The sequence below is a fragment of the Arvicanthis niloticus genome, chromosome 6 (genome assembly GCF_011762505.2).
Source record: "Arvicanthis niloticus isolate mArvNil1 chromosome 6, mArvNil1.pat.X, whole genome shotgun sequence".
NCBI lineage: Eukaryota > Metazoa > Chordata > Mammalia > Rodentia > Muridae > Arvicanthis > Arvicanthis niloticus.
The window spans coordinates 55,757,467-55,782,761 of NC_047663.1; the positions used below are offsets into that span (position 1 = coordinate 55,757,467).

The 25,295-nt window shown below is 41.1% G+C and overlaps 1 protein-coding gene across 1 annotated transcript in view; it reads left to right on the forward strand.

Moving 5' to 3' along the window:
* Dnah9 (dynein axonemal heavy chain 9) overlaps positions 1–25,295 on the forward strand; it is a 315,133-nt gene that overhangs the window by 174,282 nt on the left and 115,556 nt on the right. Inside the window, exons 39-43 of the mRNA XM_076935264.1 lie at positions 3,100–3,265; positions 5,428–5,530; positions 6,011–6,250; positions 14,424–14,585; positions 20,131–20,327. Coding sequence (XP_076791379.1) covers positions 3,100–3,265; positions 5,428–5,530; positions 6,011–6,250; positions 14,424–14,585; positions 20,131–20,327 — 868 coding nt within the window. The remainder of the gene's footprint in view (positions 1–3,099; positions 3,266–5,427; positions 5,531–6,010; positions 6,251–14,423; positions 14,586–20,130; positions 20,328–25,295) is intronic.

A 25,295-nucleotide genomic window follows, 5' to 3' on the forward strand; every position in this document is an offset into this window, starting at 1 on the left:
TCCTTGCAATGGACCAACTCTTTCTTGCCTCCTTTGCCATGATGGACTATACCCTCAAACTTAATTTGCTTTCATCAAGTAGTTTGTTATAGTGCCCAGAAAAGTCACTCCTATGTCCAGTGGGGGGAGGGGGAATGGATCAATAGCTAAAGAGCTAGATTCTGGTTTCAACAAGGAGCTTAACCTGCCTTGTTTAGCTCCTGTACCTTTAACTCCAATATGGAGATAAGAACTGCATTTGCTCTTTCTCGGGGCTTGTTATAATATATATATTCATCCATCCCTCAACCAAATAAACAATTCCTTAGCTTTCTTCTGTGTGCTAAAGAATGTTCTATAAAAAGGCAAAATAATTCCTATCCTTTTATTTGTTATCTCACCTGTTCTTTTCATATGAGAATCTAAGCTTCTGAGTACAGGAATTATTAGTGCTGAGTGTTATAAAAAAATTTAGCAGAGGTAGGAAAAAGATGAGGTCTTAGTTTGGGCTTTCCTGCTGTGAACAGACACCACGACCAAGGCAACTCTTATAAGGACAACATTTAACTGGGGCTGGCTTACAGGTTCAAAGATCCAGTCCATTATCAAGATGGGAACATGGTGGCATCCAGGGAGGCATGGTGCAAGAGAAGCTGAGAGTTCTACATCTTCATCTGAAGGCTGCTAGCAGAATACTAACTTCCAGACAGTTAGGACTACAGTATTAAAGCCCACTCCCATAGTGACACACCTACTCCAACAAGGCCATACCTCCGAATAGTGCCACTCCCTAGGCCAAGTACAAACCATCACAGATGGGGCTCTCTAAATTAGAGTACCATGAAAGTCTTACTAGGCAGGGGGCATATCTGAGTAAATAAATGAAGAAACAAAGCATTTTGGCATTTGAAAGACATGGATATGAGCTGGGGAACATCCAGAGCATGGGCTCTGGAGCAATGAACAGTGATTATATCAGAAACAGGTATCCGGAGCAGAGGGTGAAGAGGTTGCTCAGCCTGAAGAGAGATGTCATGCAAAGCTTAAGCAGGGCACTGACATGATCTGGGTCACTCTTCACAGGGCTTCCCCAGTTGTTTTGAGAACTTAGTGAAAAGATTGGAGGAGGAAATCAGGATGTCCAGCTGCGGTAGTGTGGTTGCCATGTGTCAGCCAGAGCACAAAGATGGCAGCCACAGTAATACTGAAATAGTCTTCCCACAGAAGACAGCACTGCTCCCTGAAGCCAGAGACTGAATTGTGCCATTCTATGCGTGTCTCAGAGAAGTTCAGCAATGCATAAATGCAGCGGATGTGACTCAGACCTGTGTGTGACAGGTCAGAACTCAACCAGCAATGCTCAGAGGGGCTTGCTCTCCTCATCACTCTTGTTTGTCTTGCAACATCAGCATCTGACCACCGCATCCCTCAAACTTAAGCCACACCCACTCTTCAGGCCCACCTGGGTACAGAACCACCACTCAGTGTCACTCCCTCCTAGATGTGAGCAGAAGCAGAGTGAGCTTTGAAAGGCTGAGGACCGTGGCTCGCTCCCCCTGTCTTTCTGAGGAGAACTTCAAAAATTCCATTTGAGACAACCAGCACTCTCCATGGCCACTTCTTGCTAACTGGGGTGGTTTTTTGTTTTTTTGGGTTTTTTTCCTTCCACCGTCTTGGAGATGGCTAAAGAGCTTAATCAACCCAAATTACAGGGTCTGCTTAATTCAAGGGGCTGATTTGAATAGCATTGCCTTGGGAGGTTGGAGAAACAAGCAATTCCTAAGGAGAACTTTCCTATTAGCAGGACTGTTCTGAAAGCATGTCCTTGGCAGCCCATTAATTATATTTCATTTTGACAGATCTCATATATAGTTGTTATATCTTTTGGGGGGAGGGAAGAAGGTGTTGGATAATTAATTGGTTGATAGTGTATGTTAATTGCATGCTAATTAAATTTAAATTTAATTCCTATTTGAAACACTTAATTTAACTTTGGCCCAGGAAATTAGAATATTCAAGCATCTTGAAGGAACTTGTCTTTCTATCTGTCACCTTCCTTGTCTGTTGACACTTTCTCCTTGTTTACAAACTTGTTCTCCAGGAGAAGAAATCAGATGGTTCTTAGGGCTCCCAGCTGTAAGAAGAAAGTGTTGGTTCTTGCAATCCATAAATATTTAATTGCTTTACTAGAAAAGAAGTAAATCCTAACTCTCCACCCTATTATTTAAGTTTGTTCTCAACAAGCCCCGTCAGGCTGGAAGCTGTGTGTCTGATTCCTTCCCTCTGGCTTGATAATGGAAGAGATGAATCCAGGAGAGTGCCTGTACTTAGTTCTCTGAAAGTCACTGTTCTTCACCAGTAGGGGACCATAGGACTGAAGGCAGGCAAGGGCACTGATGGATGCTCTCAGACATTCTCTGAGGCTGTTTTTCTACCCCCCTCACTGTGAACCCCGGGAGATGGAAATTCTGCCAAGATTTTTGGCAAAATATCCAGTGATTCCTCCTACAGCTTTCAGGTCAAAAGGGGCCCCCAGCTAAGCTCTGGCTAGGAGCCATGGCCATTAGTCCCCTTTGTGTCTTGGGCACAATGGAAAGGTCTATGGGGGTACAGTTTTCTGTAGATCTCTTTGGGGTTAAGGACCTGGCCTGGTGACCATGAATGCATCTTCGGTTTCTAACCTATAAACAATGGGAGCTGGGGAACCACAAGTATGGCAGGGACATGGGCTTTGGGGCTTAACTTCTCTGTTCTGCATCCTGGCTTTCCCTTTGTAATGTTGTTCAGCACTTCTGTACCTTGCTACTCCTAGCTCTAAAGTGAAATATGATTTGTTTCATTATTCTATGTTGTCAGAATTAGATGGGGTAATAAACATTTGCAAGAACCTAACAACACATACTATAAGATGCTTAGTGCCCAGCAGGTAGTACCACCATTGCTTCTTGGTCACTCCAGATCCCTCTCCTGGTCCCACAGAATGACCAACCTACCAGTGCAATAGCTGCTATTTGTGCATATGTGAGATGCTACCTCATCTTGTTGTGAACACTTGTACTGCCTCAGTATTCATCTCTGAAGTTCTGCCTTTCTTTTCTAACTAACTGGATCTCTCCTCAGCTGTCCTGGAGAAACCTCTAGAAAAGAAAGCTGGCAGGAATTATGGCCCCCCAGGCAACAGGAAACTCATCTATTTCATTGATGACATGAACATGCCGGAGGTGGATGCCTATGGGACAGTACAGCCCCACACTGTCATCAGGCAGCACCTAGACTATGGCCACTGGTAAGTGTCCCTGCAGAAGAGTTTCAGCTCAGCTCAATAGGTGCTTCAATGACAAATTTCTGTTAGCTCTGATACCACAAAGGGAACCCAGAGTAAACCCTGTTCCTCAGGGGCTTCTATGCTTCTTGGAGTTCTCTTTCAGACAGGGCCTCCAGGTCAGAGGGGTACTGAGCTCTCACCCAAAACAGAAGCTACAATTTTCTGCAGGACTCATTTTTGTGAGCTATAGAGATTGGGAAGGATGGGTGTGTGGGGGGAGTGGACAGAAGCTAGAAGGGGGATTTTGGATTTTGGATTTTGGATTTTACTGGCTATGTGCTATACACATGTATAGAAACCTACCAAATATAAAGTTATGGCATATAGTTTTAAAATGAAAACATCTCAAAATTGCATTCTCTGAGATTTCTTCTAACCACAGAGCTAAACTCCCTACTCACCTCCACTGTGGCCTCCTACAGAGATGCTCTGATAATAACAGGCACACTCGCAGCTGATTTGCATGAGTTTGATGTCTTCAGAGCAATGTAGTCTTAGTTTCTCTTGAAACAGCCTAGTTTTTAATAGCAGACACTGAACACAATCTACAGGAAAAAGTCAGTGATCTGAAACATGCTTGGCTCCCCTTCTTCCTTCTGTAAAGATGGGGTTGGGGGGGATTCAAGAGAGAAATGAGAGAGAGGCCATAGTGAAGATGCCAATTTGCGTTGCTTCTCAGTCCTTCCTAAGATCTCTGTCAAATACCATTAGCATCTTGCCCTGAGGCACTGAGATTTGAGCTATTAATCACCATAGGAAACACAGAGTGATGGTAAGGCATTTAAGTGGAAAGCCGCAACTTGACAGAAATCCTGCCCTGTTGCTTTCTCTATTTGTATGTACTGTCTCTGAAGTGTCTACTTCAGACCCTCTTCTCTCTCCTCAAATTCCCAGTGTACCAAAGCTGATGACTTGGCTTTCTCTGAGGAAACTAATGCCAAGTCAACCGTTGCTTCTATACAATTTGCTCACTGCCTTGCAAATCCTGTGTCCCAGCCGTCTATGACATCTCACCTGAAGCATCACTCCCATGTAATAGTTCCTCTAACTCTTGATCCTGCAACTCTGCATTAGTTAGCCCCCATCTCTTGGTTGGCTCCTTCATGTCATTGAAACTTTTGTTTTGTTTGTTAAAAGTCATTTTCCTATGGCTAGTCTCTCTTCTGTGTATAAATTTTCCTCTCTGTCCTTGTTTCCTGCCCAGTTTCCAACTCACTCTGTAATGCATTCTTCTTTGATTATTCTCTCCCTCCCAACACCCAATTTCTGAGCTAATCCTACAAACCTATTAACTATTCTGGTGGAATACAAGAGCCCCTATTCGAAAAAGGTCTTTCTTCTCTTTGCAGTTCTAATGTAAGAGTGCTGGCTTCCATTGCTTTCTGGGCAGCCACATTCCCCTGAGGTTTTTTTTTTTTTTTCTTTCTGTAAGTTTTCTTCTTTGTGCTCTCCTCCTGGACTGTTTCTGTAGATATTGGTATTCTTGTAATTTTGTCTTGGGCTATTATTTCTTCCTAATCTCTCAGTAAATCTAGACTTTTACTTTTTTTTTTATTTAATTGCCTTTGGTTGTTTGAATGAGAATGAACCCCAGAGGCTCATATGTTTAAATATGTAGTCCACAGTTGGTTGAACTGTATGGGGAAGGATTAGGAGGTGTGTCCTCATTGGAGAAGATGTGTCACTGAGGTCAAACTTGGAGTTTCAAACTTGGAGTGTGCCATTCTCCACACACTCTCACTGCTTCAGGTTATGGATTAAGATGTGAACTCTCAGCCATTCCTTCTCTCTGCTATTATGAACTTTAACCATCCGAACCCCTAAGCCAAGTAAAATGCTTTCTTTTATAAACGTCCTTAGTCATAGGTGTATTTTCACAAGCAATAGAAAAGTAAGTAAGACACAATCAAACATGCAAACATGATGGAAATTGTTCTACCTCACCTTGAGACAGTGCTACTTACCTTAGCCCTTACTCTCAATATAAGTTTGTTTGGTTTTGTTTAGAGACAGTGCCACTATGTGGCCCAGGCAGCCTTCGTACTCACAGCTTCCTGCCTTCTGAGTACCTGGGTTATGGATGTACACCACCACAGGTGACTCACTGGAGGCATCTATTTCAGGTATGATCGGAACAAGCTGTCTCTGAAGGAGATCATGAATGTACAGTACATCTCCTGTATGAACCCCACTGCAGGCAGCTTTACCATCAACCCAAGGCTTCAGGTACAGAAGTGGGCAGCCATGGGTGTTACCTCTGAGTCCTGACGTTATCCATCTGAGCTGATGGCCTTTGATTATTAGTGGTAACTGGCCTTTCCTCTTCCCAGCCTACTAAAGTAGCAAACCAATTTGCATCTCTCAGATAAGAAAGAAACATCAGTGTTATAAGGATCTAGAGCTAGAGGGGTTCCGAGAGTTCACACAACTCAACTCCCTCATTCTTAATATAAGAGACTTCTGATTGATGGAATTACTTATCCAAGAGAATAGAGACACACGGTGTCAACTCAGAGTTGGAGTCAGATTCTTTCCCCATCTTTGATCAAAGCTTCAATGCCATTATCCTCCTAGTCACTTCATGTTCAACCTAAACTTTGATGTGGAATCTTTGATCACTGTCCCTAGTCTAGAGCAGTGATCTTCACTGGGCGATAAGAGACATCCCGCTTACTCCTCTCCCTCATGCCTTGTTTTCCCCTGCAGCGTCACTTCAGCGTATTTGCCCTCTGCTTCCCAGGGGCTGATGCCCTCTCTTCCATCTACAGCACCATCCTGACCCATCACCTGAAGCTTGGAAACTTTCCCCCCACCCTGCAGAAATCCATCCCTCCTCTGATCAACTTGGCTGTCACCTTCCACCAGAAAATTGCCACCACGTTTCTGCCCACAGCAATAAAGTTTCACTACATCTTCAATCTCAGAGATTTCGCCAATATTTTCCAAGTAAGTCCACGAGATACTGTGAAATCTTAGAGATGATTCGTAGGATCCTATAAACGGTGAATGGCAAACCTTCCTCAACATAGACAAGAAGGATATGGAGTTGGGATCATAAATAGGTAAGGAGTGTCATGGGCTCTGTGGGGAATAATTCAACAAAACAAAGTTTTATTTTACAACTATACTATTTCTCAGTGAACAGAACATGTTCCTCAGTTGGTTCCTTTGTTCCAAAGCTTAGCACTGGGGAGACAATGCTATATTATTTAGTGTACTCCTAATGTTCTAGTGTACGGGAAAGAAAATGGAAGAAGATTGACAAGTAAGAAAAAGAGAATGAAAAGGAGTCATAAGAGAAGGAGGAAAGGGGAAAAAGAAGAGAAAATAAAAATAAGAGGTGGAAGAAGAAGAATAATTACTTTAAAACCCTCCATCACCTGTGGTATGCACTGTTTTCATGATGAAAAGGAATGTCTCCCAAACCACATAGGTTAAAAAACATGTTATAATACTTCTAAATGTCATTTCCATCTTCTGATACAGCCTCAGCCCTACAAATTCCAGGTTCATTTCTAGAAAAAAATCTGCTAGGCTGGTCTCCAGCTTGAAACCCACCTGCCACACTCAGTTAGAGGCCAGACTAAACTATACAGTCAGATCTTACCTTAAAAATATCATAAGCAAAACTCCCACTACCCTGTAAAGCCTATGGTGCTGAGGTTCACAGACCAAGGCAAAGTATGTGCTTACTCACAATTAGCTCTTATGTTTTGAGCATTAGTTGAGAGAGAGATTGCTTACATCACAACCCCATGCTTAAACTCACAGCAGTGTGATAGAGTCTAGATATTAATGTCTACATTTCCTAAATGAAAAGCAAGAGGTAAAAATGGTCAGGTTCACATTGTTCTTCAGTGGCAGTACTAAAGGAGAACTGGTCAACCACCCATGATCAGAAGCTTAGGCTCCTACCTGGACATTTGCCTTGTCATCTAGATATCCTGAAACCCACACTTCACCTCAATGCTTTGGAATACATGGGCTTTGTTTTCTTTTTTTAAGTTGGTTTTATCAAGTTTGACACAAACCTAGATGTATATGGGAAGAGAGCATATTTAATTGAGAAAATGTCTCCATAAAATTGGCCTTCGAGCAAATCTGGGAGGCATTTTCTTGATTAATAATTGATGTGGGAGACCCAGCCCACCATAAGCAAGGCAATCCCTTGGTTGTATAAGAAAGTAAGCTGAACAAGCCATGGGGAGCAAGCCTGCAAGAAACATTTCTCCGTGGCCTCTCCTTATTAGTTCTTGCTTCTAAGCTCCTGCCTTGAGTTCCTGCCCTAGTTCTCTCAGTCAGGCAGGAAGGAAAAATAAACCCAGGTCTCCCTGAGTTGCTTTTAATCATGGAGTTTTACCACAGCCGTAGAAACCCTACTCAAGGCAGATATTATTACCTCCATTCAGTAGAGGCTTAAAGAAGTTACTAGCTAGGAAATAAGGATGTGAATGCAGGGACAGGGAGACAGAAAGCACAAGGTGGTACTGACAGATTAACAAACCAGGTAGAAGTGGGTGGGAAGAGCAACAGCAGGTAGCAAGGAGGCAAAAGATAAGACTACAGGATAATTTGAGACCTGAAGATAGGCCCCTGTAAAAAGGTTTCACGTTAGTGTGTAATATTTCCCAAGCACAGGACTACACCTTTACACTCATCAACTCATTTAATCCTCTCAACACCCATAGAAGGTAAAATATTGACTACAGTCAACTGTCTTTAATCTTGCATTCCACAGAACTGGATTCAACTGGTTGTGGGTTGAAAATACTCTGAAAACTTGGATCTTTACACAACAGATTATTTTGTTTCTGATCAGTGTTCTACTAATAGTATAATATATAACAACTATTGACTTTATCAACTTCATTAGCTGTTACACATAATTTAGACATGGTTGAAAGTATACAGAAGGATCTGCATAGGCTATATGCTTGGACTGCTGTATTTTATATAAGTACCTGAGCATTCATGGTTTAAGATGCTCAAGAGCATCCTGGAGCCAGTGCCTCATGGGTCCACAGGGATGTCTCTATTTCCATTAAAAAACAATACAATTGTCAGGTTCCATAGGTAACTTGGAGCCACAAAATGCCTTCCAGAAAGTGGATATTCTATTCCAACCTTGTTTTGTGCAATGGATGCAGTGGCAATTAAAAAAGGAAAGATGCCAGAACAGAAGCCAAGTCTCCTGTTCTCCTGGCCTGTCTTTGCATAATTCAAGTAGCCTGAGTGGCAACACCTTGGGTTCTGTATCTCAGCCTGGCCCCTTGGCATCCTATCAGCTGTCAGCCAGCTGCCACAGTATTGAAAAGTACATTTCTCATTAGAGCGCTACCTCCTTCAACTCCAACTACACAGCTCTACCCATGTCCCCACAGAGGACAGCTTCAAGTTCAGACCTTGACCACTGCCTCCTGTTTTCTTCTTGGTAGCTTGACTGAAGGCCTGATACAAGATATTGGGGGTTAAAGAGACAACAGGAGAAATATCCTTCCTATAGAACCTAGCTCATTTCAAGCCTTTGTATCTACTTCCCTCCATCTATTGAAATCACAGTAGAATTTGATAGGCTGTGGCCACAGCAATCATGAACCAATTTTTCCTGTAACAGGAACCATAAAGGTCAAGAAATGATTGCCCCTCACTGTCAAGTGCCAAACCTCAGAGACCAGGACTCCCAAGTGGCACTTTATCTCACCCTCCACATTTTATTTATAGAGGATACCTCATACCTTGGAGAGTTAATGAGGAGAAAGAGGCCAAGGTACACATCTGGCTAGGGCCACAGGAACTTACTATTTTTTATTTTTTTCTTTAAATTTTTCTTTTGTTATACTCTATTGAAGTACAGCATGCAGGCAGAAAATTACACAGGTCCCAAGTATCTGGCTTGGTTTAATTATCACAAGTGACCACATCTTGTAATCATACCTTGCTCCACGCTAAGGTTTTCATTGACTCTTTCCTCTACCTTCTAGCCATCAATATTGTCCAGTGTTCTAACCTCACAGTTTATTCTGCCCTAGTTTTAAACTTTGTAACCATAAAATTTGAGTGAATGTTACTAATTCATTCAACATTTCTTTCATTGTTTCTTTAGTTGTATTGTTGGATTTAAAAGTAACATTCAAGGCAGGGTGAGATAGTACAGGCCATCAAGTCTGGCATTGTAGACAAAGTCATGAGCCTGAGGCCAGACGGTCTACATAGCAAGTTGAACTATAGATGAGACCCTGTCTCAAAAACAAACAAACAAAAGTTACATTTATATTTCTTTCCAACCCTTAATTTTTTATTTCTTTTTCTTGTGTGTGGTTTTTTTGCTCCAACTTCCAGTAGAGTGTTGAGGCATGCTGAGAGCAGAATCCTTCACACTGCTAGTTTCTCAGAAAGAAACACTTTAACAGCTCAGCAACACAGTGTTTTCCATAGGCTTCTGAATGTGCTTTTTGCTGTGGTAAGATGATTTTTTTAATATAATTTATTAAGAGTTTTATTCACAACTAAGTATAGCAACTTAACAAATTCATTTTTGGATTGAAATTATTAAGTCTTTTTTCTTCCCTAGTCTGATACTGTGCTAAATTATGTTAATTACTTTTGAATTATAAATCAACTATCTTTGAATTCTTGGAGTGACTTGGTTACTACCTATACCTTTCCTTGGATTCTACTTTCTAACTTACATAATTTCTATATTTGAATTGCTAAATCTCCATTCTTGCCAACCTAAGGTTCTAAAATCTAAATAAAATGCCTTGGATTTTGTTCCATTTTTTTCTACTTCTGGAAAATTTTGTGAAACATTACATCATACTTTCCTCACAGGTTGACAGCCACTTAGAGTTTTCTTAGTAGAACATTAAAATTATGAATTCAATTTTTATGCATATAATACTACTACTTTGTATCATATATTTACCATAGTATCATTTAAAACTAGTCAAAAAAAAAAGTCCTGTTGTCCTTATACTGTCTTTGAAGGTTTCCTATAGGCAGAATTCTGGTTTTCTTGAGGAATTGTCTTTTCCCCTAAAACGTTTATCTGGCTGGTGGCAGCCCACCTACACAGTAGGCTTCATGGCCGCCACAGACAGTTATCTGTGGCATTCATTTTTCTCTTTTGTCACTTCTGCAAAGAAGTTACCCATTGCCAGTCCTTGTGTGTATTTTTTAATGAAAATTTAAAGAATCCAACATTTGACTTTATTATTTTGGTTTGATGCATATATATATATATATATATATATATATATATATATATATAATATTTACTCTTTCATTTGTTACTTTCCTATTTAACTTGTACATGGAATTCTTTTCATTTATTTTCTCATATCTTGATATGGTTTCATACCTCAATAACTGTCCTCTCTACTCTTCTGTAGTGTTCACTTTATGGTTTTAAATTTTCCTCTGACTGCATTTGCAACACGCAGGCTTTCTTTCCCATGTTGCATGGTTTATGGTTTACAACCTTCAGTGCAACATTCATTTTCAAACATTTAGAAGTTTTGGGCTTTTTTATTACTGATAACTACCTAATTTCAGCAAATTCCATGTGACTTCATTTCATCGAAATTCATTGAGATTTGCCATGTTTCCCATAATACAATTAACATGAAGTTTTGAGAATTGTGTTCTCAGACATTAGGTATAGTTTAATCATTACATCAATTAGTACACATTTTTAACTCATATAACTTAAGGTTTTACTGATACTGATTTTTTTTTTAAAAATCTATTATGTTGTGCAAGCCTTTGAGACAGATTGTGAAAATCTCCCAAGTGATATGGACATATAGACATCCCTTTTCCTTTTTTTTTCCTATTTATTTTGTACACTTTGAAGTTATATTGAAAGAAAATGGATATTTGAACAACTCTATTTCCTCACATATATGGATATACTTACAACTAGCCTACCTTCTTGAGCTGTTCCTTGTATATTAAATGTACTTCTTTATCTCCAAAATAGCCTATGCTTTAAAGTTAACTTTGTCTGATGATAGCATGACTAATCCATATTCCTTTAGTCTTGGTGTCCACAGGACACAGGATCCATGACCCCTCATAGATATGAAAGTCTCAGGGTCCTTTATATGAAATATCAGAGTAGTTTTGTTGTTACTTTTATCTTTTTTCTAATTCTGGAAATTGAGCCAAAGCCTCAAGCATGATACACTAATCTTCTAACCTCTGCCTGTTCCATGGAACTTGATGTAATCTGCATACATCTTCAGGTTACACAAAACACCTAACACAACGCAGATGCTACTTAGGTAGTTGTGATTGTTTGTTGTTTAGAGACTAATGGCCAAAATTGTACACATGTGATGCAAACATAATTCTTTCTGAATATTTGTTATCCAAGATTGGCTGGACCATGGGTGGAGAACCCATGGTTAAGAAAAGCTTCTTTTTGTCTTATGCTCATATTTTCTATATTCTTATGCTTGAGAATAAACGTTAGTGTTATCTATACATTTGACTTTTAGAAAGCAAGCCTAGCAGTTGTGCCTTTTCAGAATACTGTCCATTCGCTCGTGTTGTTATACATAGTCATGCATTTGAGGTTCAGGCTTCCTGTACTACTTTTACATGTTTCCCCCATTCTGTTTCCTTTCTCTCTCTCTCTCCTTGAATTCTGTGGAACTTTTGTGTATTTCTGCTGTTTTATTTTCACCCTCTTTCAAGATATACATTTTGTTTGCTTTTGTTATTCCTCTAGTGAATGCTGTATCCATCAGAGTTTCATGGAAGTTTGTATTTGTTCAGTCCAATGCCTAGATCTTCTATGAATTGGGTCTCTCTCTCTCTCTCTCTCTCTCTCTCTCTCTCTCTTTCTTTCTCTTCCTTCTTTCTCCTCCATCATCATCATCATCACCATCACCATCACCATCACCATCACCATCACCATTATCATCATCATTTGACTTTGCCAAGACAAGGTTGCCCTGGTTATCCTGGAATTCACTCTGTAGAACAGGTTAGCCTTGAACTCAGAAATCTGCCTGCCTTTGTCTCCTGAATGCTGAGACTAAAAGCATTTTCCACTACCACCCAGCTGCTTCTTTTTCTTTTCTTCTTTATTTCAGTCATTCAGTCTTATCTGGTCCTGGTGTCCATCATAATTTTTGTTTGATATGCAGTTCTGGTTGGCTTTACGATAGGCAGATAATTTGAGGACTAGACAATGATGGTTTTCTTTGGAAGTTACATACTTCTGCTTATCTACCCATCTCTGATCACCCCTTGGCCCCCATCCCTGTAAGACATGACCACAACCCTTTGGGGGCCTCTCCATAGATTTTCAGCATGGTTCTCCTTATTAGTAAACCTGTACCTAGTTTTCATCCTCCCCTTCCCACTCCATGAGACAAGAAAAGATCATGCAACATCTTAACCTCTCCCTTGTCTCCATCTGTTTCCTGTCCTAACTTGTATCCATAGTTGGTGAACTGATAAAAGTCTCAAGAGGAAAAGTGGTTCATTTCTCTGGCTTCTTATTCCCTCAGGTCTTCACTATTTTGGTTACTCTCTAGGTAATGACTGAAAATAGGAAGCTTTAAAATACCTTTTCTATCTTTTCTTGTTGATCTTAGAGGGTTTAGGATCAGCTAGTCAGCCATTACTTAAACAAATCTTGATGAGAGATTTATTGCTATGCCATATGACAATGTGTAGAAGATTTAATACTAGCCCACTATTTGTTTCAATAAAAATTCATTTCGGGTGTCTAAAGAGTGGTTTAAAAGCATGTATTGTTCCTGAGTTCAGCTTCCAGCACCCATGTTAGGGAGTTCACAACTTTCTGTAATCCCTGATCCAGAGGATTTGGTATCTCTGGACTCTGGATACTTCAACTTATATCCATATGCCCACACTCAGATACACACACATATATGCAATTTTTAAATAAATCTTTCAAAAGGAGAATCCATTGTAAATCTCTGTCAGGCAGCATGCTAGGCACTGGTTATACAATGACAAGAATCAACTACAATCACTGAAATCTGTCTGCTTCCCTTTGAGAGAGTTATTATGACCTGTAGTAAATGAACTTGGAGAAATAATCAGAAGAGCTAATAATTCCTCTATCTTGGAGATTTATACAGAAAAGAACATGTGGACATATCAGAGGTTATGAGTGCTGTTGAACAGGTGAGAGGACAGTTATAAGTCTTCCACAAAGGCATTAGAATGAAATCATGACAGATGAGCAGAGAAAGCAAAGAAGGAAGGATGGGTCACAAATGTGTGCATGGTCAGAAAAACAAAAGTAAAAGTAAAAAAATAGGTGTTTTGGGAAGCAATGATAAGGATGTTTGTGAAGAACTAGACCATAGCAATGCTAGGACAAGATGTTTGTGTTGTGTGCTTAAGTCTGAGTATTCTTGTATGAACAGTAAGGAACCATTAAGTGACCCCATCTTCTCCAGGTCAGGAAGGTAATAGATTAAACCAGGTGATGGGTTTGAAGCTATATAGAGGATCCCTGAAGTTGTTAAATCTGCCTCCATTTGCTTTTTCATGGAAAGCAGATATTCATGTGTTGACTAATAACAGAAAAGAGAGCTGACAGATTAACATCTCTGTAATACATAAGAAAAGAACTCAGTAGAGATGAACATATTGGCTGTTGACCTGCAAAGACAAGCTATTTTTTTCCTATCATCTGTCATTGCTCTGATTTTATATATTCAATTATTACCAGCATCAATGTGTAAAACAAACCTTGTAGGAATGAAATATGACATGTCTTCCCCCCAAATCTCCTTGTTAACATTTTAAGTTCCCCCTCCTTAGTGAGATAATCCTGAGGAAGCATCCCAGGTTGGATATAATGCTCTAGAACAGTGATTCTATATACCTGTGGGTCACAACCCCTTTAGCAAACCTCCCTCTCCAAAAATACTTATATTACAATTTATAGCAGTAGCAAAATTACAGCTATGAAGTAAGAATGAAAATAATTTTATAATTGGGGATCCATCTCAACATAACAAACTCTATTAAATGGTCACAGCATTAGGAAAGTTGAGACCCATTGCTCTAGAAAGCGTTACACTTCCAAAATGTTGTTAACATTATTTGTTGTCTGTTCTCCTGAAAGGGCATTCTTTTCTCCTCGGTGGAATGTGTGAAGTCTACACAGGACATAGTAAAGCTCTATCTGCATGAGTCAAATCGGGTTTATCGGGATAAGATGGTAGAAGAAAAAGATTTCAGTCTTTTTGACAAAATCCAAACAGAATTTCTCAAGAAAAATTTTGATGTAAGTATTGCCTGTGCTGTTTCTATATTTGAAAAATAATAAGTACCATGCAGGTGATCACCAATTCTAGTTCATGAAGTCAAGGAAAGCCAGAGATTGGGTTACAAAAAGAAAATTCTATCATGACTTTGCCTGGTCAAAAAAAAAAAAAAAAATGATGGGCAAGACACAGTTTATTCACAGATTTCATATCTATGGATCCCTAGAAAGCATCTGATACTGGGTACTTACATGATACTGAGAATCTTTCTAGCTCCCCAGGTGACATCTTGGGTAGTGTTCAGCATCCTGACACTGTGAGCCCCCATCTCTCCCATGATAGCCATTTTGAAAGTGTTTATGACTGGAAATGTGGAATAATTCTGAAACTCACAACATTTAGAATGATTCTGGACAGTGGGTGTTTTTATATTAATGACTGAAACTGTATTTTCCTGTCCAGAAACCAGAGAGAAGAACTACTGGTGATTGTTCCCTCATTGGCTCCTCCTCCTCCTCCTCCTCCTCCTCCTCCTCCTCCTCCTCCTCCTCCTCCTCCTCCTCCTCCTCCTCTTCTTCTTCTTCTTCCTCTTCCTCCTCCTTCTCTTCTTCTTCCTCCTCTTCTCCTCTTCTTCCTCCTTCTCTTCCTTCTCCCCCTCCTCTTCCTCCTCCTCCTCTTCCTCCTCCTCTTCATCCTCCTTCTCTTCTTCCTCCTCCTCTTCTCTTCTTCTTCCTCCTTCTCCTCCTTCTCCCCCTCCTCTTCCTCCTCCTTTCTCCTCTTCCTCCTCCTCCTCCTTTCTCCTCTTCCTTCTTCTCCTCTTCCTCTTCTTCCTCCTCTTCCTCCTCCTTCTCTTCTTCTTCCTCCTCTTCTCCTCTTCTTCCTCCTTCTCTTTCTTCTCCCCTCCTCTTCCTCCTCCTCCTCCTTTATCCTCTTCCTTCTTCTCCTCTTCCTCCTCTTCTTTGTCCTCTTCCTCCTCCTTCTCCTCCTTCTCTTCCTCCATCTCCTCTTCTTCTTCCTCCTCTTCTTTCTCCTCCTCCTCTCCCTCCTCCTCTCCCTCCTCCTCCTCTTCCTCCTCCTCTTCATCCTCCTTCTCTTCTTCCTCCTCCTCTTCTCTTCTTCTTCCTCCTTCTCCTCCTTCTCCCCCTCCTCTTCCTCCTCCTCCTCCTTTCTCCTCTTCCTTCTCCTCTTCCTCCTCTTCTTTGTCCTCTTCCTCCTCCTTCTCCTTTTCCTTCTCCTCCTCCTTCTCCTCTTCTTCTTCCCCCTCCTCCTCCTCCTCTTCCTCCTCCTTCTCCTCCTCCTCTTCTTCTTCCTCCTCCTCTTCTTCCTCCTCCTCCTCTTCCTCCTCCTCCTCTTCCTCCCCCTCTTCCTCCTCCTCCTCTTCATTCTCATCTTCCTCTTCCTCCTTCTCCTCCTCCTCCTCCTCTTCCTTCTCATCTTCCTCTTCCTCCTTCTCTTCCTCCTCCTCCTTTTCTTCTTTTCTTCTTCTTCTTCTTCTTCTTCTTCTTCTTCTTCTTCTTCTTCTTCTTCTTCTTCTTCTTCTTCTTCTTCTTCTTCTTTTTCTTCTTCTTTCTCCTCCCCTTCCTCTTCCTCTTCCTTCTCATCTTCTTCTTCCTCCTTCTCCTCCTCCTTCTCCTCTTCCTTCTTCTCCTCTTTCTCCTTCTCGTCTCCTTTCTCTCCTCAATCTTCCTTCACTCTGAGATAAAACTTTGCTATACAACTAAACTGTCCTTGAATCCACTCTGTATCAGAGTCACTATGCAGCCCAAGCTAGACTTTCCTTCACTTCATGAACTAGAGTGGTTTTGGTGATCACCTGCAAGGCTTGCAGCCCTTGGCTTTCCTGCATCCACTTTCTTGCACATGAGATTGCAAACACACACCATCATGTGATCCCCTTTTCTGATATACCATAGTTCTGTGACTGTGATCCTTAACTCATGCTCTTCTGAATAGCTGAAAAGAAGTGGAGAGGGCCTTCATATTATACCCCTACCTTGGAAACTCATGGTATATTTAATGCTTAAACCCAGAAATCTGAAATCATCCTAAATCACACACCATTTTGCAAACATGTTGCACCCTGAAACTCATTTGTCTTTGTCAAGAGCTCCTAACTTACAGAGAGAATGGCACATGGAATGTGCCTTGAGAAGTGTTGACACTGGAACACTACCATTCCCAGCATGTTCTGTGGAGCCACCATGTTTTCTGTCCTCTCTTGAACTTGGAAGAACCAAACCCTGTCTGGTGTGAGTGTGTGTGTGTGTGTGTGTGTGTGTGTGTGTGTGTGTGTAGTGAATTAGCCTGTTCCCTGTCATTTTAACAAAATATCTTAAGCTTTGAAGTTTAGACATGGGTATATTTGGAGCATGACACTACAAGCTGACAGTCTAAGATGAGGTGGCCCCATTGTTTTGGTCTCTGTGAGGAGACTCACAGTGATGGCAGGTACAGGGGCAGATGGGACAGCATGCTGAAAGGAGATGAAATCAAGAGCTCAGGTTCACTTTTCTCCTTACATAGAGAAAAGCTGACAACTCATTGCCTGAGATTAGAATCATGAGCTTCAGAAAGCTTCATCCCCAGTGATTTCACCACCTCTATCTGGCCCTACCTTTTAAAGAGCCCACTGTCTATTACATGATCAACTGGGGACCCAGCTACCAACAGGTGGACCTTTAGGAAACAACCCACACCCATAACTGCAGTACCTTCTCTGGATCGGCTCCATATTTTCTCCTGAGATGTGCACCTCTGAAGATGGTGCACATAATGTTCTAAAACAGTGATTCTAAACCTGTGGGCTTCAAACCCTTTGGCATCTCTAACTCCAAAAATATTAGCATTATGATTTATAACAGTAGCATAATTGCAGTCATGAAGAGGCAATGAAAATAATTTTATAGTTGGGGGTCACCACAACATGAAAAACTTTATTAAAGGGTCACAGCATTAGGAAAGTTGAGAACCACTGCTCTAAAAAGTTCTCTAAACTGTCGTACTTCTGACACCATCCTAATTAACATGCAGCCCATCCCGTCTACATGGCCAACTTTTAGGTGCTGAGCAAGACTTTCAAGTTGCTTCCTTTTGGCCGGCTGTTTTCAAGGTAAACACCCTCATTTCTACATCCCTTATTCTTTTATGGAGCCTGATGTTCAGATCTCTCACATCTTAGATGGTCCCCTGTGAGCACTGCAGAGTTAGTCAATTTGTGTACTTAGCGTTAACTTTGCAAGTAAGCCTTGTCTTATGAGTTGGTCTGTGTTGGAACTTTAAAGTCGCAACACTCAGTTTTTGAAGTACAGATACTTGTGTGGGTTTGATGAAAAAGCTCACATCATTTGATCAGAGACCAAAATATAGTTCACACAGCCATTATTCTTAACTAACAACACGTGTGAAGGCAGCTGCACATATCCTAGCACTGGTATCAGGACAAAACTGCCTGATTCCTACCAAAGTGATTCAGACCCTTTTTTTAAAAGTCTCAAGCTCTCTGACTTGTAGCTTGTAGTGAAACACAGTATCACTGTCAAGAATGCTTTGATTCACTGTATCAGGCGGCTTCCTCTCTCATTCTATACAACATGGCTCTGCTTTTTAAACTGGAGACTTGTTTTGTTCATCAAAGAATCTTTGTAGATCAGGCTTCTCAAAACTACACTTTGGTTTCTCTCCTGATAGATCTTTAGTGTAAACTGACTCCTAGCAGGATCAACCCAGTAGGTTAGCTTGTTCTCAAGTTGAGCAACTGGATTTCTGCATTCCTTTCCTGTCCTTTCTTATTTGCCTTATTTATTTCTATTTTATGTGTATGGGTGTTTGCCTATATGTGTGTCTATTACCATGTGCATGCCTGGTGCCCTGAGAGGCTTAAAGAGGGCATTGGATACCCTGAAACTGGAGTTACAGGTGATTTGAGCCATCATGTGGGTGATGGGAATCAAACCTGGGTCCTCTAGAAGGGTCATTGTGTCATCTCTCCAGACCTGTCCTATTTAAGATAACTATTACTGTGATAAAACACTATGTCTAAAAACAACTTGAGGGGAAAGCATTTATTTCACTCATGGTTTCATATTTTCCTATAGAACCCAAAACCACTAATCCAGGAGTAGCCCCACCCACAATGGGCTGGGCCCTCTTACATCAATCACTAAGTAAGAAAATTCCCTACAAGCTTCCATATAGTCTGATCCTATGGAAGCATTTTCTCAACTGAGGCTCTATCCTTTCTAATGACTCTAGCTTGAGACATGTTAGACATAATACTAGCCCAGACAGAACTCCTGCTATGTCTTCTTAAACTAGACAAAGTAGCTCTTTTGCATTGAAATCAACCTACCCAGATGTCTAAGATAGGGTTTTCTTTCTTTCTTTCTTTCTTTTCTTCCTTTTTTTTTTTTATTCACATGACATCCTGCTCACTGCCCCTTCCTGGTTACCATTTTTTTCCTACAATTCTTCCCACCTTTCCCTTTCAGATAGGGTTTTCCATGGCCCTGAAACCTCCATCAAAGGTCAGGGAACATCTGATACTCAGTCTTTAAGCCCTCTCTTCTTTTTCTCAGACAGCAGGCCTGGTTTCCCTCCTTTGTGTTTGGTGGATCTGGCCCAAGGAATTTATAAGATTAACACTGTCATGACTTAGCCCTGGCAATGGCCCCTACTAGTTACCTGTTCCCAACGTGGATTTCCTAATCTGAATTTTAGAAAGCCTTCCTAGGATATATTATTTCTAATATATTTCTTCCTATGTGAAATCTTAAGTATCTAGATTTTGACAAGCAAATAATTTACTATTTGTCCTCTGGTGCAAACGAACAATAGAAGCCTCCAAAATGCTTAGAGAATAAATTGTTAATGAAGAGATGAAGAGTTGTCTCTGTTTAATTAATCAAATTGTACTAGTCATTATACAATGTGCTAATATTTGTCCTAGAGTAAAATTTGACAAACAGTAAGGCAGAATCCTTATGAAAGTGTTATAAACAGTGCATTATACTCTAAATGTTTTAATATTGGAAGCAACTTTATATCTAAAGCAGAAAATTAAGGATGGGGAGCTACTAGCTTATTCTTCAGAAACTGAGCTGTCTCTATGGGCGGACCAACTTCACAAGACATGCTTTATGACCATTCTGTAGGTTAGAAAATAAGAACCATTGAAATGGCTGTAGGATAATTGAGGCCACCAGACAGTGATACACTGTATACAACATTACCAAAGGAGGCTTGCCTAGAGAAATCCAGCCATGTCCTCATCTACTCTTCTAAACACAGAAAGATTCTTACAGTGGTTTAAAGGTGCATGACTCTCACTTTCTACTTCCCACCATTAATTCATAAGGAATAACAAACATTTATGAATCCTAGGAGCTGTTAAACATATGGTAAAAGTCCACCTCCCAAGGAAGTGTCAAAGACAAAATGTCCAAAGAGGCACCGATGCTTAATTTTCACAGAGTTTGTGGAGAGAGAAAGCAGTCAGCTTGGTATCTCTACCATATATGGTACCGGATGGGAATACAGAAGAACCTCATCCCTGTGTCTCCTCTCCAGGATAGTGAAGAGATACTGAAGCAGACCCAAAGCCTGAACATGTATTGTCACTTTGCAAATGGCATTGGTGAGCCCAAGTACATGCCTGTGCAATCATGGAACCTTCTGAGCCAGACTCTGGTGGAAGCCCTGGAGAGCCACAATGAAGTGAATGCCGTGATGGACCTGGTTCTCTTTGAGGATGCTATACGTCACGTGTAAGTGTGCATCTGTTCCTCGCCTCCCCTCAGTGGCTTCTCCTTCCCAGGGTCAGGGGTCTCATTTGGTGATTCCAAGTCACTTTTTCCTAAAGTTTATAAGTTAGTTCTTTGAGAATTTCATACAAAGTATTTTGGCCAGATTCTCCCTCCACCCCAATACAGCTCCATAAAGAAATCAGTCATTGTTAGCACTCAGTGAGGGTCAAGACGGCTGGTGGCAGTGCTACAGCTGCAGTTTCACTAATATCCATAGGGGGCAGTAGAACACAGGGTTCAGCTCCAGCAGGCGCCAGGATCCCCAGCCCCCTAACCATCCCCCTCCCCCCCACACACACACATACAAACACTGGCACACAAATGCACTCATACACATGCACATCTTTTCTAAGTACACATGTATTTCAAAACTTAAATATTATGCATGCTCTTACTATTTAGTGTATCACTGGCAGTAGTCACCTGCTCTCCCAGATAACTTACACTCACACAATGTGGCTCAGATCCAACCATTTGCATCATCCAGTCTGAGTTCTACTTAGCACCCATAGTGCCTTACAGTGTCCTTCCAACCTAACTAAGTTTCCCAGGGTCTTCACTGATAAATTCTCACTGACACATGGCTGGCCCCTGAATCGAGGGAAGCTGATTTTCTTCCTCACCCATCCCAAGAACCCCAGAGCTCAAAAATGGAAAAGGCTCCTATCCTCATCCTCACCACAATGGCACAATTAAAGCCATTTATCTCTTTTAAAGGGGATAGTTGTTTCTATGTGTTATGTGTATAAGGGTGTTGCCTGAATGTTTATATGTGTACTATGCACATGCCCAGTACCTGTAGAGGCCAGAAGAGGACATCAGATCCCTTGGATCTGTGGTTACAGGTGGTTGTGAGCCACCACTGGGTGCTAGGAATCAAATCCAGGTCCTCTGCAAGAATAGTAAGTGCTCTTATCCACTAAGCCATCTCTCCAGTTCCGCCCTCAATTCTCTTTCTAACCTTCAGAAGACCCAGTCATTCTGAAGCACAGGACTTTACTTTCATATCCCTGGCCTCTCCTTACCACTGTCTACTGAAGCCCAGTCATCTCCCATCATTTAGCACCTGGACAGTCTTCTCCTTACCTCTGACTTCACTCATTCCCAACATCCAGTCCTGAACATTCTATTTCCTAGCCAATATGGCTCATATGACCTTAGCTACATGCCCCAGCCCCTCAAACACATATTCTTCCCCAGCGTGTCTACTCTCAGTGATGATCTCTGTTCTAGTGTCTAAATTACAGGCATCTCTGTGACTCTCACATCCATCTTTCCCTTCTACTACCCTCCAAGCTTCAGCTGTTCTTTAGCTGAAGACTTCCACTTATGGGCCAGATGCTTTAATCATACTCTTGTATCTGTTTCCTTGCAATGTCTTCTTGGTTAATGGGTGGTTATCCCAGTCCAGGCTTCTCTAACTACTGTCAGAGTGTCTATGGGACCAAACACAGCTCTCGTTAAACCATACTGTCGCCTATTCCATCCATCTCCCAATTGTTGAAGAAAATCCCTCAAACATGAGATGGTTAGTGTTGCTTCACCTTTGTGGCCAGACATATCTTGTAGACCCTAATTGTGGCCTGAAATCCTCCCCATCTACTCTGGGAACTTCATTCCCTTTAGCTTCCTGAGATAACTACATGGATCTGATTGTCCTCTCCCTCAATCTCTGACAGCCCCACCCTGTCTTCAGTTACAGCTAGAGAATTCATCTCTTATTTTACTGAAATAATAAAATGACTAGAAGAGAATGCTCATGCTCACCCCAATGCACTTGTCACCAACCTGAACACCCCCTGCCCTGCCTGACTGCTTCAAGCATTCCATGCACAAAGGCCCATCAGCCTTCCTGTTTCAGTTCAAGAATCACCTTGTTCTTTCTGAAGGCTAATCACTCTATCTGTTATGGGATCCCATCCCCCTTTTGCCTTCTTGGCAACTTGATTTCTACCTGTAGTTATTTCCCCTCCCCTTCCTCCTTTCCCTTCACCCCATCACTAATTTCTGGGTCACATGTATCAGCATATGCAAACATGTTTCACTTGTCAGAAATATAAGCTATTCCTTCACCCAAACTCCCTTTTCATCTACTACTTCCCATTTCTCTGTGCCTCTTCACAACAAAACCCATCAAAAAGGCAGTCTATAGCTGTCACCCTTTCTTGCCTCGATTTCTCTCTTTGACAGGTTCTTCTTGCCACACAAACAAAGCAGCTGTCATTGTGTTCATTCCAGACCTACTGCTCAAATGACCTAAGGTCAAATGCTATGACCAGGTCCACATCTCATGCTCCTTGACCAGGTGCTGCCTTTCTCATGATTTTCCACTTTGTTTAACATCCACCCATCCGTCAATCTAACAAATGTATGTAGACTACATAATATCTACACAGCTACCCTACTCAGCTTCCGGGAAGCATTTCGGCCTCGCTCTGTACCTTCTTCTCTCCTTGGAAGTGGATTGCCCCTCTGATGACTTCCTTCACCAGCAGATCCTGCTCTGTTCTTACTGAAATCTTTAAACTACATCTTTCACTTCATTTTGGCATCATCTTCATCCGACTTTTTCTTTGCCTCTTTGGGATTTTTTTCTCCTACTGTATATTTTTAGCATTTTTTTACTCCTCTTAGCATCACAATAATTATTAATCACACAAACCTTTGGATATGCTGCTTTTGCACTCAAATGCCTTATTAGTCCTTCAGAGAGAGAGAGAGAGAGAGAGAGAGAGAGAGAGAGAGAGAATCTTCAAAGACTCAGCTTCCTCCAGCTGTGCTATAGGGCATCTTCAGCTTTTGTTTTTAATCTCTCAGAAATTCAGTGTTGAGCTTAACATAGACAGTCTTGGTTTTCTGGCCCAGGAGTCCTCTAGAATATTGATCTTCTTTTAAAATTTTGTAATTTAAATTCAGAGTCCCTTGCCCTTGTCAGAGGTTGTTAATGAAGCCCCAGCTGGAGTCTAATGCTGACAGCTGCAAACCTACCCATACCAACTCAGAAACTTCAGCACTAAGGATGCATTTTTCATCTAAATATTTAGTAACACAGCCCGTTCTATGCTGAATCTAGGCCTTCAAGAATAGAACTGTGAACCAGGCAACACAGTGACCCAATTGTACCCCAATTCTTCCTCCAAGCCTGCATCTCTCCTCCAGGAATCCAGTCTGGCCTCCGTCTTTCTGAATGAGAAGATAGAGCCTGTGTACTTGGTACCAATGTCTCCTTCCATCAGACACCAATTCAGAAAGAATAAAAACAATCTCCCACACAGAGCATAATGAAGAATTATAAGCAATTACAAGCAGCGCCTTAAATGTGAGACTGAGCACAAGTCACTGGGTTTTGTTTCACTGTAATAAAACTGTATTGGATAGCTTCAATGTGCTTGCTCTGTAATGGACACAAAATAAACATGCACTCTCTTTAGGCATGTGGAAATGATAGTTTAATATGAGGGTGAGAGAAGGGTAAATCTAGCTGATAATGACAGAGCATAAGTTTCACAATTAAATAAGTGGAGTAAAAAGGAGAACTAATAAAAGAAGTAAATGTAGCCCAATAAATAACTCCTGGATATTTAGGCAGACAAGTCTTAGCCACACAGAATTCAGTGACATATGGTTTTTTAGTCCTAAACATTTCTCTATGTCTACGACAGAAAACAAAAGGGTGGAAGCAAAAATTGGAGGGAGCTTAGAATGTGCATGAAAGAACCTTACAAACTTAGAGGTGAGCCTTGGGGAAAAAAACAGAAAATGCACAAATGAAAAACATTGTGATTCATACACACAAAAATTACTCAACTCCCTAGAAAATCACATTAAAACCTTTAGCTTTTAAAGTTGTCAAGTGTGTTTGTGTGTGTGTGTGTGTATGTGTGTGTGTGTAATAACTACATACATTCATGACCAAAGTTCATGCCCAGTGCATGCTGTTATGGGTTGTTGATACACAAATGCCTATATATATTTAATAACCAAATATATAATCAAATACATCCCAATAGCAAACATGCTCCCCAGGATGGATGCGGCAATGAGGATCCACAGTTTCTTATGCTGGTTATGACTGAATTGGACATCTTCCAAAACTACTCTCAAGCACCAGCTCCATGCTGAGTTTAGCTAAACCTTAATTTTTCACCACTGTTTACTTTGACTATGGAGTGTCTATTGTAGCATTTTCAATATAGGGCTGAGATGCAGAGGTACAGGATCCAATCTCAGATGGATCCTCTGATTCTTAGCCAGAAGTATCATGCCCAAATTCTGATTCTCACACTGTAGTGACAATTTTGGAAATTTGAATTCTTCAAAAACACAGAAATATAAGAATGTGTTATTATTTTAATCTCAGAAGTGGAATATGGGGCTGCTTCAGACTGTCCACAGCAGCTGACTATGATTTGCCCAGTGCTCTAGCAGAGGCATGGTTTTGCCAGTTGCAGATAGTTTCTGTGATTTTGGAATTCGGGGAAGTTTTCAGAGGGTGTATAAATGCTAGAGCCCCCGATAGGTGGGGTTGGTGGTTGTTGGTTATTTAGGGAGGTTGGTTGCAGTTTGCTTTTAGCCATATTGAAGAAAACACAAAAGGAAAGAAATTAGGTTCAGGGATTTTTTTTATACTTGCTCTCTCCTCTCTCCTTGTTTCTCTCCTGTTTAGTGTTTAAGTGTAAAACCAGGGGGATAAAGGGTAGGAAAAAGAAGAATCCGCAAGATCACCAACATTAGAATTCACGGGCTTACACTATTACTCAGTGACTACAGCCCAGTGTGTTCTCGCCCTCCAGCATTACAGATGAGTTTACTTGAAAAGAGTGCAGATGGGCACCACCATTCAGAGCAGCTTTTTCCTCCCCCAATTAAATTTCCTGAGCCATTTAAAAATTGCCTTGCTGTTTGGCTCAGCAACTTTACATCTAGGAA